Source organism: Miniopterus schreibersii (genome assembly GCF_964146895.1).
Source record: "Miniopterus schreibersii genome assembly, chromosome: 8".
In the NCBI taxonomy this organism is placed as follows: Eukaryota; Metazoa; Chordata; class Mammalia; order Chiroptera; family Miniopteridae; genus Miniopterus; species Miniopterus schreibersii.
In genome coordinates, this window is record NC_138109.1 from 20924899 (window position 1) to 20940724 (window position 15826).

At 51.1% G+C, this 15826-nt stretch overlaps 1 protein-coding gene across 1 annotated transcript in view; it reads right to left on the reverse strand.

Moving 5' to 3' along the window:
* GRIK3 (glutamate ionotropic receptor kainate type subunit 3) overlaps positions 1-15826 on the reverse strand; it is a gene marked incomplete at both ends in the record, with an annotated part of 185881 nt that overhangs the window by 19013 nt on the left and 151042 nt on the right. The window contains 2 exons of the mRNA XM_081144903.1: positions 64-287; positions 9290-9493. Of these exons, the coding sequence (XP_081001029.1) occupies positions 64-287; positions 9290-9493 (428 nt within the window). The remainder of the gene's footprint in view (positions 1-63; positions 288-9289; positions 9494-15826) is intronic.

Sequence of the window (15826 nt, forward strand, 5' to 3'; positions counted from 1 at the left end):
ACTTGCCTGGCTCCCTAAAACCCCAACCTCAGGCCAGAGATCTGGTCATGGCATTGCCCTTACCTGGCGATGACAAAGAGGACACAGCTGACACCCAGGTAGGCGAGCAGCACATACATCCAGATGTCTGGGGATAGGGGGTTGAGGAAGGAGAAGACACTGGGGTTGGTGCCGTTGGGCTTGCGATACAGGATGCTAACGCCGAGTGTCATGAAGGGCTTGGAGAAGTCAATGGCCTTCTCGCGGACGTGGGTGATGGTCAGGGGGGCCACGGCCAGGTCCGCCTTCTGCAGTGAGAGAGACAGACAGACAGACAGACAGACTATGAGCAAAGTCTCAGACTAGCAGTGGACAGACACTCCTTGGAGTGGAGTCAGTTGCCTGAGGCCTGGGTCACTTAACCGCTCTTCAGTTTCAACATTCACTAACCCTCTTCTGGGCCAGGCCATGCTCGAGGTGCCAGGGAGACAATCATCATCTTAACCCATGTTCTCCAAGAGCTCATGATCTTGAGGGAAAGGGCAGAGGCATAAACATGCGGCGAATGGACCCCTGTTGAAGCTGGAACCATGTGCTCTATTCTCGAAATGGAGCTTTGTCAAATAAAGACAGTTCAGCAACCTAAAAACATTTAAAGATCACTTGTGTTCTTTACCTGTGACTTTCAAATGTGAAGACGACACAGAATCCACAACAGCCCTTATTTAAATGTTCTCCTCTCCTGTCCACTTCTTGACTGCTTCATCACATTCCAGATATTCTATATCTCCTGAAAGCCCCCCAAACCAGCTAGGCAAAAACAATACCTTCCCTGGAAGGAAAAGGCAGGAAAGAAACTAACAAGGCAAATCCAGAGCCCTCTTCAATCAGTGAGGGGAGGGATGAGAGCAGAGGAGGAAAGGAGGGGCACAGGAAAGGCTAGAATATTCATATGTTGAAATATCTTAGCCCATCACAATTTCATTGAGAGGAATAATAAAAGTTCTACTTCTTGGGTCTGAGCTTTTCCTAATGAAAAATCTATAACCCTTCATTCCTTTCTTTCCAGCCTTGCCCCACTGCTCTCTTACTAAATGAGGCCCCATTAAATTCACCACATCCATTATTTGCACCACTGTGCCCTATTGAGAATGCTCTCTCCCTGTGGCCTTTTACCACCTTCCATATTCTTTTGCACATGCTACCTGTCCCAAGAAGCCCTCCCTGATAGCCTCCAATTCTAAACTGCCATGCAGTTTGCTCTGTCCCATGGTAAGATCCTAGCCTGCTCATTTTGAATAGCAGTATGTGTGGCCACGTGACCTTCTGTCTTATCTGCTTATGTACCTGTGAGTTTCTAAGCACATTGGGACTGTAGCTGATACACTGCTTCATTTCTCAATTTTCAAGTCCCATCTCAGCCTCTGTAATATTTGTTTATTAATAATGTTTCCCTCAGAGAGGTTACCACTTAGGTTCCTGTGGATATTTACACATTAGAATGTGAACCAAGTTATCACTTCTCTTCAGATGGGGCAGGACAGAAAGGGAGGCTGGGTCCTAAAGACCAGCACTAAAGACCTTTTTGTTAAGAAGGGGGAGGCTACCTCTGAGACCCCCTCCCAAGGCAATGCCTCTAGGCAGCCACCCACTGGCTTGGTCCTCTTCCATCCATCCATCCATCCATCCATCCATCCATCCATCCATCCATCTATCCATCCATCATTTATGAGATCCACCAGGCATTGGGGAATACAGAGTTGAGCCAAACAGTGAGGGAAATGGACACTAATCAATTGTTTACTAAATGGTAACTGTTAACACTATCTCCGACTTCACTAATCCCAGAATAGAAACCAGGAACCAAGTCAAAATCAGACTTCAAGGAAAGCAACAGAAGAGAACTATCTGGGAAGGTGCGGAGAGGCTGGTGTGTATTTGCTCAAGACCTACTGTGTACCAGTCTGGAATGTGAGGCGAGCAAGAGACCAGCCCCAGCTCTCACGGAGCTTCTGGCTGAATGAGACCCTTTTGGGGGTTGAGGATAGGACTCTGAGTGGGGCGGGAACTGAGTCTGGCACCCTGGAAGGTCCCTTTCAGTCCTGAAGTTCTAGGATCCTCTATAATGTTAGCATAACAGGGGTAAAATGGGCTTTTGATCCTAGAACTTGGCCTCCCCCAGCCTTGTCCCTTCAAAACACAATGCTTTCTGGGAGGCTCTGTTCTGAACTCGAAGTCATCATCATTGTTCAGGGTGCATCTGGAACTGGTCTCTGGGAATGGCCTCTGGGGCTTGGAGTGGATTCTTGGGAGGAACCTCAAAGGCAATGGAGGCAAATCTCCCTTTGGTTATTGGTAGCAAATTGCATGAGAGCATTAGTTACTGGGGGAATCAAGGTGTTTGCAGCCAAGGCTTGTTCCATCTACCAGAAATGTTCCAGGATTGGCGAGGAAGCCAGTCAGAGGCCCACAGGCCCTCTTTCTTCCCCCAGACCCACTCTGAGACTTAGAAAGTCTCCACCAGCCTTTGTACTTTCTGCTGTAATGGACATAGGGGGCAGGGGCATCTCTGGCATTCTGTGCCTACAGCAGCAAGACTACTGGTCAACCCCACCTTCTTCATGGGGAATTTGGATGTGTGCTCTCCTTTGGGCTTCAAGAAGGCTAGAGTTCTCTACTTCAATTTTGTGTTAGGCAAGAAACACTGCATTTTACCGTTCATTATGATTTCTCTGAAAAAGGCATTATTTTGTCCAAGTTCTGAAAGAGCAGAACAGATGTCAAGCCTTAGCCGTTTCAGTTCCTTACTCAGAATGAAAGGCCAATCCTGGCAGGTTCCTCCCACTCATGCAAGTTTTCTTCAAGGATGATTCATAAAATAATAGGCTGTCAGAGCCGGACAATAGAACTTCAAGAATATCTACTCCAACCCCCAATTTTTTATGGAGGGAAAACTAAGACTCAGAGACGGTCCAAGGTCTTTGCTTTTGTATTTACAGTAATCACATCCTTGAATAACCCCTAAACCTCTGACCTGTCCAACACATCCATTGGTCTTATGGGTGATTTGTTGACCCCACTCCTGCCTCCTCGAGAACCTCCCTATACATTTTCTAAACCTCTGGACCAGGCATGATGGCCCTTCCAGGACACTACTTCATCCCCATAAGTGCTTTCCACTTACCAAGAATGTCAGGACCTGCTTGTCTCCAGCCTCTCCTACTCTATAGTTGCATGAAGCCCCTAGGCCTCACCTGCTCTATCAAATCCCCAGCAACCAGAACTGAAGGAAGGAATGGCTCAACCAGCTGCAGCTCCATATTTTGGCCCTAGAGCATCCATCCACCTTGGCTACTGGTTGGGCCCTAGCTTTGTACCCCAGACTGAAACTTGGCAACCTCCAACAGATTCTAAGAACAGACTTGTGACCATGGTTCCAGTTCTGACAACTTATCACTGGTTGGTCTTCTCTTAGGATAGGGGTCTTTCCCAGGGACTCAGCTCTGCTCCCTGAGCCCCAGCTTGCTACCTGTGCCTGGTGTCCTTGTTGGCACTTGCCTACTTGGATTCCAAGGTTTGGTCTCCACCAGATTCTCTGTGCTCTGCCTCTTGGTTGGGATCCTCCAGGGCATCTGCTTGCTCAGACTATGATCTACTATAATAATAAGTACCGCCATTACTCATGGATGCTTCCTATATACCAAGCACGGCCAAGTGTGTGACATACATTGCCTTATGGATCCTCCCACCAGGCTAAGACGTTTGTTTGAGTTGGTGAGTAGCTGAGCCAATACTTGGTCTCAGTTTACTGTGACCTCAAAGCCCAACGTTTTATCATAAAACCACATGTAACGAGTTGAATTTTGCCTACCTCCCAACAAATATGTTCAAGTTCTAACTCCTGGTATCTGTGAATGCAACCTTATTTGGAAATTGGGTCTTTGCAGAAGGAAACAAGTTAAGAGGAAGTCATGTTGGATTGGGTGGGCCCTAAATCCAATGACTGGTGATTTTATAGACGAGGAGAGGGCACACAGAAGAAGGCCATGTGACGACTGAGGCAGAGGCTGGAATGATGTAGCTATAATCCAAGGAATTCCAGGGATTGCTGGTCACACCAGAAGCTAGGAGAGAGGCCTGGAACAGATTTTCCCTCAGTCTCCAAAAGCAACCAAACCTGCTCACACCTTGATTTCTTATTACTGGCCTCCAGAACTGAGAGAGAATAAACTTATGCTGTTTTAAGCCACCTGGTTTGTGGTCATTTGTAGTGGCAGCCCTAGGAAACTCACACATCTGCCTCTTAGACCCTGGGCAGGATGCATGGAGCTCCTTCCCACCATCTGCTGCCAGCCCCTCTCCAGAGTCTGCCATTCTGATGGGCAGGATTTGTGGCTGGGCCCATCCTGCCCTGTCCTGAGCCTAGGTTGCATTCCCACTGACCTGAACTTGACTCTGGCTCCTGATCATGACTGCCACTGGGCCCACCCAGCATACACTTCATGTCGCCTGGCAGGGCTTGGGAGCCCTATGGCTGCAGGAACATGTCAATTCACCCATTTCCCTCCAGACCCCTCTGCTTCTGCTTCCATAGCCACCCAAGAAAACCAGTCTCACTCCAGCTACACATTCAGGACATGTCCCCGGGGCTCTCTCTGTGGTGTTTCTCCAGCTAGAATCTTTCCCATTCCAATGTTGCTTAATATACGTCAAGACTTCCTCTGCCTTTAGGATAAGAAATTCTTCCTATGGGTTCCCTGAGCCAGTCATGATCGAGCCAGTGCCATCCAATACGACTTTCTGCCATGATGGGGGTGTTCCCTATCTGTGCTGCCCAATGAGTGTGGTAACTAGTCGCATGTGGCCATCAAGAACTTGACATGTGGCTTGTGTAACTGAGGAACTGAATTTATCCTTTTATTTAATTAATTTTAAGTGAAATAATTTTAATTAATTTAAAAAATTAATTTTAGTTAATTTAAGTTTAAATGTTAATAACCCATGTGGCTATGTGGCTGGCGGCTACTGTGTGGGAAGGTGCAGATGAGCCCTGACGGTCTCTTGGGCCTGACCTTGCGTCATGTCCTCCCCCCACCCTCTGTTCTCTTCCTACTGGCTCCTTTCAGACCCTCCAGTCCATGCCCTCTCTCCCCTCAGGACCTTTGCATGTGCACTTTTCTCCACCTTGAACTTCTTTCCCAAACTCTTTGTCAGGCTAATGGCTATTTCTCTGTCAGATCTCAGCTTAAACATTACTTGTACAGACACAATCTTCAGATGAAATCAGGTCTCCCTGGTGATGACGCACAGCACCAGTTATTTTCACCCCTAGCCCTCACCACAGTTGTGATTTTAGAGGCATCTGATGCTTCTCCAGGCCTTTTTCCTTCCCTGGATCATAGGCTCGTGAGACTAAGGCCTGAGCCTTTATCTTTTTGCTATTGTGTGTCCCATGCCTAGCACAGTGCCTGGCTCATACCAGGCCCATGGTAGAGATTTTGGGACTGAGTGAATGGGGACATTGCTGGTTTAGCAGACACATCCGCAAGCATGTCTGAGCACATGGCAGATTGTAATAGGGCAAAGCAAGCCACAGATGGTGTTTGCTGATGATCCCCAGCCTCCAACCTTAACTAAACACAGTGCCCCTTAAAAGGCCTTGGACATCAAAAGCCTCAACAACCCACACAGCGGAGTAGAGGAGAGATGGCTGCTAGAAAATTCATGAGTGTCAATGGACGGGCCAGCTACTAACACCTGTGTTTCACCCGCCAGCTTCCTGAGCTGACGGCAGCCTCACTTGACCGGTGACGCTCGTGGCTCTCCTGCGTGGCCGTGCTCCTCTCTCGGGTCACTTACCTTGGCTGAATAGCTGCATCTATTCATACAGTCAACAGATTACTGTCTGTTTCCTCCACTACAGTGTCAGAGCCTGAGGCTCAGGGGAGGGATCCTGCCTGTTTGTTCACCTCTGTACCCACAGCACCTGGCATGGAACCTAACTTTATAAATTTATTGAATAAATGAATAACTTGACCTACGGGAACACTGGAGGTTTAGAAGAGCTCATCCAACAAGCACTCCCCATGGCCTGCCACAAAGCAGTGTTCAGGGGTGGGGTACACTGAGTTAGTTACAGGTGGTATCTGCTGCTGACCCAACAGCCAGTCGCCACGCTTACCAATCAGCACTGTGAACACTGACTACCTCGGAACAGCCATATATATCTAAAGAGATGGGTACAGGTGCTAGAAAATTCCTTGGTGTTGACAGAGGGGTCACCACCTGTGCTTTACACACAGGCCTCCTGAGCTGATGGACATCTGATGGTGAGAAATGAAGCGCGTGTCTTTCCCAGGCCTGGGAGAATGGCGGATTCTTGAACCTGGCAGGGGCTGTCTTGCATCTGTCTTTAATATGGCTCAGCAGGTGTTCCCTGCTTCAGGGCACACTATGAGGGATGCACCCACCACAGCTTCCCTTATCACCTCTAAAAAAACCCCCCTTCCCCACTACTCCCTGCATGTCCACGAGACGAGTGACTTGGGGGAAGGTGAGTGTGTCAGCAGGAGGGGGACACACCCTCCAGGTGTCCCATCTTCCTCCACAACCCTGGCTCCTTGGAGGGCCATGTGGCACGGGACAGAGGTGAGCAGAAAGTGTCAGGAAAGGACTTCTTCAGTCCTGCTGGTCAGAGGCTCCACCCAGGGCCTCCAAATGGGCCTCTCAGGGCAGTTCCTTGCAAAGTTAGCATTCATCATTTTTACGTCTACTATCAGGTCCCTAATAAGAAAGTAATAATATTGCCGAGCCTTTACCACGCTTCCTATGAGCTAGTGAGAAGAATAATTATCTGAAGACACTAATAAATGGTTATGATGATATTAAAATTGGCATCAAGCTAGGATTAATGGGCTCATCAATTGTAGGGCATCTGGTTTAACAAGGTCACCTGCATGTCCGTCAGAGACTGTGGCCTCAATGGAGACCAGGCTACAGGGGGCCACTGATGAGTCTTCCAACTTTCCCAGTGGAGGGGCAACTTAGGGAGGTCTGGCTGCTGCTGGGTTTTTCTGACCTACCCCCTTGCAAAAGGCTCTTCAAAGCTCTCTGACTGCTGACGATTGTGGTGACAAGACTGGCACCTGGCCTGCTGGTTTCTGCCTTTCTGCATGTGGCTCCCTCTCCATGTGATCCTCTGTTCCTCCCAGCCCAGCTCACCTCTGCAAATGGCAGGCTCAGATCCCCTGGGGTCCCCACACTCCACAGCCCCACTCACAAGCGCATGGGGCACCGACAAATGGAGATGCCTCTGGGGCTTGCTGACTAATTTCCATAATAATTACAGTTATTACTAATAACACCACTCCCTTCCTTTTATATTGACTTCCACAGCCTAGGAGCTGCTTCCCTCTTGAGGAGCCACACAACCAGTTGGGAAGAACGCGGGGCAGGTACCTTTACTCTCGCTGAGTTAAGAAATGAGCTCAGGGAGATAAAGGGACTTCCTGAAGCCCCTCCTCAGCCTCAGAGGGAGAACCGTAATGATAAAAATAACAATAATAAGAGCAAGTACTGACACGGTGCCGACTATGTGATGCACATGTGTGAACTTAGCCCTCACAATAGCCTTGTGGGGGAGGTTCTATTGTTATCACTCCCATTTTACAGATGAGGAAACCGAGGCGCAGAGAGGTTAAGAAACTTGTCCAGGAGCACACAGCTAATAAGTGGCAGAGTGGGACTCAAGCCCAGCTGAGTTCATGGTCTTTACCATTAGCCTCTCCCGTCAGCCTTCCCCAGGAGCCTGACTTCTTAGGGCCCAGGAAACTGTCATGTTCTGTTTGAGCCACCTTGCTCTGAGCTCCAGCCTCCTCCCCGCTCCAGCCTCCAAGGTCCCCATGTGGCAGCCCCTCCAACAGGGGCAGGAAGGCTAACAGGAGGCCCTGAGGCTGCCTGCCCCCACCCTGAGAGGCGAAGTGAGAATAATCCCTTTGGCAGGCACTTTTCAGGTTGCAAAGACCCACTGCATGAGCCTTCCTGGGCGCTGGCTCTTTGCAGAGGCCAGAGCACAGGGCTTTGGAAGCAGAGGGCCTCCAAAGATGGGTTAGTAGCTGAGCCTTCACCTCCCTCTCTTCAGCTTTCTTGTCTGTACAAGAGGTGGTGGCAATAGGACCTGCCTCGCTGAGTTGTCAGGATAACAGAGAGAAGGAACATGAGGGGTCTAGTACAGATCAGGCACCTGCCTTCCTTAGCAGGTCTTTCATAGAAAATGCCTCTGGGGAGTGGAGGGCCCTGAGCTGGAAGGCAGGTGATGTATGTGCCAGGCGAGCCTGTGCAAATGGTGCCTCATTTATTCCCGCAACCACCACAGGAGCTGTGGTAGTTGCTTGTTACTGTTTTAGAAGTGGAGAAACTGAGGCTTAGTGATGTTGATGAACTTACCTGGTTGCTCATCTATCAGCTGGTAAAGCCAGGACTTGAGCCTTGGCCCAGCACTCCACAGCCTGGGCTCCTAACCACGGTGCTGTGTGTGCTGAGGGCTGGCTGTGGGTGGGCCCTGCACCTAGTACTTCGTGCCCAGTATCACAACAATCCTAGGAGGAGGGAGGAATTACACTCACTGACAGAGGAGGGAGCCACGTGGAGAGGTCCAGTGACATGCCCATTTATGTAGCTACCGAATGAGGAACCGGGCTCCTGACTGCCCCCTGTGGTGTCCTTAGGCGCGGATTTTCTCCCTCCTCCCCCCAGTGTCCCCCTGCCTGCTCCCTCTCTTTAAAGCTCTGTCTGGTGCTTCTGCTCCTCGCCCCCTGGGCCCTGTCCCATCTCAGCCTGAGTATGAATCTGTCTCCTTGGTCCTCCCCGCCGAGCCTTGCTCATCCCTTCCTCCCAGCCCTTGGCTCCCTGGGCCACCTGTGGTCTGCCCACTGGACCCAAAGTCACTCAAGGCAGTGAAGGATCTATTTCAGTGTTCCAAGTTTCGGTGAAGTGTTTTGCCTTGGCAGCTTGCCCACATGGCTAGGACATCCATTGGTAGCTCTTAAAGGTGCAGAAGGCAGCTCATCAAAGACTCCGGGGGAAGGGCTGAGTTGGATGGGGGCCAGTGCGTGTGTGCTTACACGGAGGGGGGTGGCCGGGAGTTGGGAGCATGAGCAAGGCAGGCGAGAGGGAGCTCCTCGCTCCCCTACCCCACGCCACCGCCTCTGACTCCATCGCTCCCGCCCCCAGGACGCTCGTCTGCCAGGTGCCCGCCCTGACGCGCACACGTGGCTTGGCCAAGCCTTCCCGGGGGCTCAGCCCCACTCACATGGTCGATGAGCTCCTTGATCATGCCGTTCCACTGGCCCTTGTCGTCCTGGGCCCCGTACTTGCCGTCCTCCACCAGCCGGATCTCGTAGGAGAAGCCCAGGATGTGGGCCAGCTCCTTGAGCAGGTCGATGCAGTAGCCCTCGAAGCGGTCATTCCCAAACAGGGTCCTGTCGGACTTGCGGAACATGACAAAGGGCTCCTCCTGCAGGGGCAGACGGGAGGGGGGCTGATGAAGGCTGGGTGGGTGGGGGAGGCAGCTGGGGCTAGAGACCTTGGGCTGGAACCTCTGCTCCTGTGTTTAAAAGAATCCTTTGGGTGGCTTAGATGATGGCCTGCTAAGTCAGGGAGGAAAAGCACATTTCCTGAGCGCCGACATGGTGCCTCCCAGATGGCCACCTAGTGGTGTCCCTGGCAAGGCATGCGGCTTAGGAGGTATTTATTTATTAATTGTCCAGTGGTCACAGAGATAGTAAGCAGTGGAATAGGCATTTGAACTCAAGACTGGCTGGTTCTGAATCACATGCTCTGTCTGCCGCATCCTCAAAGCAGGCCAGTGGTTCTCCAAGTGTGGTCCCCAGACCTGTGGCATCACCATCACCTGGGAGCTTCTCAGAATTACACATTCCTAGGCCCCACCCAGACCACTGAGCCAAATACTCTGGCGTGGGGCCCAGCAGTTTGTGCTATAAGAAGCCCTCTGGGGGATTCTGATTTTGGTCAAGCTTGCACCCACTGCAGCAGAAGGCCTGTCATCAAGTATCTTCCCTGCCGTCTCTCCCAACTCCCATTTACAAGATTAGATCTACACGCTCCTTGATACCGCTCTCTTTCCAAGGATCTCAGTCCCCAGAGTCAGGATCTGCCGGGTGAGTGACTCCTGATAACCACGATAGCTTGCGTTTGTATGTTAACATGCGGGGCACCAGTAAATCAGCAAATGAGATAGTATCGCTAGAGGGCCTCGCATGGGGCCTGGCGGAGCAGGAGGCTCAAGAGGCAGTGGCTGATATTGCCACATTTAACCTTAATTTCAAGCTTTTAGGGGTAGGTACTCATAATCCCATCCTACAGATACAGAAAGCAAATTCGAGAGGCTGAGTGACTCCTATGAGCTCTGCTGTCCTCTAGAAAGAGGATCTGAACTTAGGTGGGTGTAGCCCCAGAGCATGAGTTCTTGGCTACCTCACTGTGTCAGAGGCCCTGAGTCACAAGGTGTCCCTCCCTGGAGGGCAGAGGTCCTTGGACGCTAGCTTGTGGGGACAGTTGTCCCATGTCAGGCTCCCTCCCTCGCAGGCGATGGGGAGTCAGTGAAGGGCTTTGAACACGAAATGGCTCTGGTTTCTCACTTAGAAACAAACCCCTGGCAACCCTGCGAAGAGTAACTGGGAGAAGAGGTGGGAAAAACAGTGGAAAGTAACTATAGACCTTGTCCAGTTTGAGGGACACACAGTGAGGAACTGTGGGATCCAATGTGGCAGAATCCAGGCCCATAGATTGTCCAGAGTCCAGGTCTACGTGCAAATCCGTGTTTCTGCTGGTCCCACCCACCCACCTTCACTTACATGTCTCCACCCCGAGCCTGTGGTGAGTGAGCTGAACGCTTAGCAAACTCAGCATTTATTGGCTTCCTGCTATACACCAGGCACCAATTTCCACTCTCTCACAGGCTGTTTGATTTAAGCTTCACAAGCTCACAAGGTAAGTGACACTGTCCCCATTTGATAGGTAAGGAAACTGAGGCTCCGAGAAGATCAGTAAGCTGCCCAAGGTTGCACGGGAGTTGAATTACAGTCTGCTGGGGTTTGGTTCCAATCCTTCAGCCTCTTTCTGAAGGATTAACCTCCCCCAAAGCTATCTCGGCACCCCCACGCATCAGAATGCCTCCAGCTTTCAGCTGATGGGTGGTAACCATTAGCTGACAGAATGCAGGTGTCCTGGAAATCTCATGAACACAAGCCCACAAGAAGGACACACACCTGATTATGCAGGTGTCTCATCTTTCTCTCAACTGGTGTGGCCATTCCTCTGCCATGGAGGCCTCGAGAGTGGGGTTTACACTGAGAGGCTTGGGCAAAGGCCCTCATCGGAGGTCCTTGGGTGCAGAAACCCCCCAGCAGCCTCTTGCCAGGCTCCCACTGTTCCAGGTGGGCTCGATTCTCTGGCCCTGGATCCCCAGCCACACTACCTTTCAAAATCCCGTCCCACCCCACCCCACGACTGATTTTCTCTAGATTTTCAACAGTCCTTTGGGATGCTTCAGGGAAAGAGCTGGGGAGTGCCGGAATCCCCAAGAGGTTCCTGTCTCTCCAGGGATTCTGAGAAAACCACTTCTCGGTCTAATTGGGTGGAAAGCTGGGTCCTTTGGCTAGACTCCACGCTAAACCTCAGTGCTTCCTGTCCCCACCCTCCAACCAAGCGGGCAGATCACAAGACGAGAGAACAGGATCCAGGTGGCGCGGAGAAGGTGCTGGGGCTCCCTGGAGGAAGGGGGCCTTTGCCGAGTGCACAGGCTGCTTTCGGGGAAGGTGCTGCCTGGAACCCTGGGGTGGGGCCTGGTGAGCAAGTTCTGTGTGGGGTTTCAGTCCCAACTTATCCTCTTGGTCAGATGCTTTTGTGCATTGAACTGCCCCACGCAGCTGGTGGCCCCAATGTTGGCCTGAGAAAATAACTGGAGAGAAGGTACCGTCTTTCCCAGGGGGATTGCTAACCACTAGATTCCTGGGCACAATGTACCTCCTTCTATAAAATGAAGGTAACAGAAGAACCTACTTTATAGGGTTGTTGTGAGGATTAAAGGAGTCAAACTATGAAAAGCACTTGGAACAGTGCCTGGTAAATATAAGCTGCCAATATTGTTGTTGTTATTATTATTATTAATATAATTATCTCCTTTCTGTGTACTGGGTGGCTGGTTACCACAGTGACCTTTCGAGCCTAGAGACCATGCCCAATGTCACCAAAAGTTAAAAATTAGAGCAGAAATCCATTCTGAGAAAGGCCCCCAGGTAGCTCACTTCCTGACCCTCCCTCCACGCCCCTCCCTGGCCCTATCCTCTAAAATTAGCACTTCATTTGTGAAGCCACCACAGCTCCCAATCTATACATCTCCATATAAATACGCTGCCTTCGGAGCAGCTGTAAAATGCCATTAATTTCGGGAAGTGCTTTGCGGATGGCATACATATTTAACAGCCAAAGCCCAGAGCATTAAAACGGTGCTCGCCTTAGTAATGTGTCTCTAGACCTGCAACATTTCCTAGGGGGTAATTCTGAACTCCGCCAACTACTTATTCATGGACTATTTCACAATTTATTACTGGAAATGTCCAGACAGCCAATTCACAAGCTCTCTCGGCTGCTAATCGATTGCTCGGTGAAGGTGCCCTCAATTTCATAACTTCACGCTCTCCTATTGCACTGGGAGAGCAGCTGAAGGAGCAGGGGTAATATTTCTCTTCAACAAGTCACAGGAAACAGAGGTCCAGAAAAATAACCTTTCCCAACTTTTCGTTGCCGGAGCTCTACGGTCTAGTGTCTCTCCGATCACTTATTCCAACGTGAGAGCCACACCCTGTGCTGAACTTCTCCCGGGACAGACCTCTGGAGTCAGAAGAGTGGGTTTGGGGGGGAAAGACCCAGGGGTTAGCTACCTAACAGCCGCATTCCCACTGCCCTTTCTGACTTAGGCGATATCCACACACGTGCACAAAATATCCATACAACCGTGCACACAATGCCACTGGCACAAATACACCACATTCTTGAATGTTCTGTCTGCCTAGCCCTGCTCAGACAAAGAGGCCAAGGACCCTGGACCCAAGGCCTTGGCTTCTGCGAGTTAGAACTAGGACAGAGTATCAGGTGTCCTGCCCTCCCAGCAGGTGGGGCCTAGAGTTGTCCCTGGCCTGGGATGGTCTCCCAGCCCACATCCTGGCCTTGCTCATCTCTTCCCTCTCTGGCTGCTGGATGCCACAGGTCCGCCTGCCTGGCCGTTGAGTCTATGTGTACGCAGCACAAATACAGCCGTTGGTGCGTATCCAGACACCGTGCATACAGTCCCACACCCACACACGTGCCCACGTGCATGCTGATACTGCTGCTCACTTCGGCGGCCAAAAGAATACCGAACCTTCAAAAGCAGGGCCCCAGGAACGAGCTGGGCGTGTTTTCTCGGAGTGCGAGCTGAGGTTTGGGCGGATGAATTTTTCATGAGCTCATGGAAGAGCAGAACCAGAACAGAGGCAGGGGCAGGGCGGAGGGAAGGCCCGGGAGGGCAGGCTTCCAGGCTCCTGCTGCAGTTGTTTTGGCCTCAGGAACGGGGAAGGCTGCCTGTGGCAAGGAGGGGCCGGACAGGGTGGGGTGAGGGCTCTGTCCGTCTATGTCCAGGGTAAGGTGTCCCTAGCAACTAACCCCAGGCTTCTGGATAGGGGGGGAGGTGGGTGTGGGGGTCGCCCACAGAGAGATGCTGCCCTCGGCCACATCCAGGTTCCAGGGGTCTCGGGGCCAGCCCTGTTCGCGAGGGGCAAGCAGTTGGATCTTCCTGCAGTCCAGCCTTGCACCTGCCTGCCACTCAAAGTGTGTTGTTGCCCTGACAACACACTTCCAGAAGGGCAGGGGCCCAGGGCTCTCAGCGGGTGCTGCTGGCCCTGCTTCCAGGCTGCCAAACCATAGGGCTGGGTTTCAGCCGGAGCAGCTGGGGCTGGGCTCTGCCCACAACGGGTGCAGCTGGCCCAAGCCTGGGGGCACCCAGGGCTCAGGGACACGCAGACCACGCTGAGGCTGTCTGGTACACTCTCTGGAAGGTGTGGACCAGCTTTCGGTCTTCAGGTGGCCCCATGCCAGTCCTTGTGTGGAAGTGGGCGTCTCTTTCTCAGAAGACTCCAAGGAAGGACATCTGCCTGGGTCAGCAGCCACGTGAGAGGTCAAGGCAGTGGGGCCAGGGGTAAGGAATAATCATGATGCCGGCGCCGGGAGCTCAGACGCTGGCGATGAGCTGGTGGTTGGGATCTGGAGTTTTACATGCAGGTAGGAGACTATGAGGGCCTCATAAGGTCGCAAGCCCTAGTGTCTTCAGGGGCCAGTCAGGAAACAACTAGACAAGAGGCATCCACATGTAATCAATAGAGAGTGGAGGGGTCTGTGGTGAGCCAGGGAAAGCCCGCTAGGCCTGAAAGGTGTTCAAATGCAAGTTCAAAGTTTATAATGAACCTTGTGCTGGAGATAACCTCTGTGACCATGGTCAGGGTCAGTCTTCAGCGAGATTCAGGGACAGAAGCAGAGGTCTTCTCTGGAACTGTCAACCTGTGCAATGCATTAAATGCCAGCGTCCTGGGCATGGATCCGTATTCAAGAAAAATATGAATTAAGAATAGTGACAGCTACCACTTAGCATGACTCTGTGCTGTTTGTATTTATTAATCATTATTCGCCTCAACTCTATGAAGTAGGTATAATGATCATCACCTCTTTTTCAGATGGGAAACTGAGGCACAGGATGTTTAGGCAATTTTCTAGGTCACAAAGCTAGTGAACAGTAAAGCCGGGACTCAAACCCACAGCTCTGGGCTCTTCACCATCAGCACATAGTCTTGCCGCTGTGTCCTGCTCACACAGTGTGGCCCCAAGGGCTGCGGGGCTCATGTCTGCCTGGATGAGGGTCAGGGGGACAGATGGAGCTGTGTCCAGGCTGCCGGCCAAGGGGGGCTTCTCTCCTTCCCTGTCCCCTGGCAGCCTGGGGGCCAGCGGATGCTGCAGGTGGGGGCGGCCTCTGGGGAGCAGCTGAGCACAAGCAGGGAGGCAGCTCTGCAAGAAGCTTCGCGCATTGACCAAGAAACTTTGAGAACAGGGGGACTCCGCTGCATTCCGTCCCTGCCAGGGTAGAAAATCCCCGACTGCCTTTGCCGAAGGGTCCGATGCCCTTGCAACCAGGCTGCCACCACTTTAATAAAAGTTAACTCTGTGTCTTTCAGGGTGGGTTTAGCATCATTTGGGCATAGTGCCTCCTGTCGCTAGAATATGGTCGTGAGGCTGAGTCATCTGGGCTCATTTATCACCTCTCCTAATTTCTCGGAGCAGTACTAGTTTCACCGTTTTTAATCTCGTCCCATGAGAAGTGCCTTATTTATTGATAGCTCACGTTCGTGGGGCTCTGCCTCTAATCTTTTACCGCTGTCTTATTATTTCATTCTTACCCTTTTCTATTTTAGCTTTGTCGTACTTTTATCTGGTTTTACATTTTCACCTGGTCTAGCCGAAGCTGTTAATGATTTATCTGCAGTTTTCATCTCTCCCGATAGCGTTCCTTTCCGGTTTCTCTTTATTGTTTTCCTCTTAACTTTTTTTTTTTTGCTGTTCACTTTCAACTCTCCTTTTATCTTTTTCTCTCTTTTTAATCTTTTAGATTTATTTATTTATTTTTTAATATATTTTTTCCCCCTCATTCCTAATAAAACCCTTGGACTGACAGGTTTTAACAATCTAATTTTTATGTATTTTTTAGTTAACAAAAAGTCAATTCATAAAGGCAGGCAGGGTG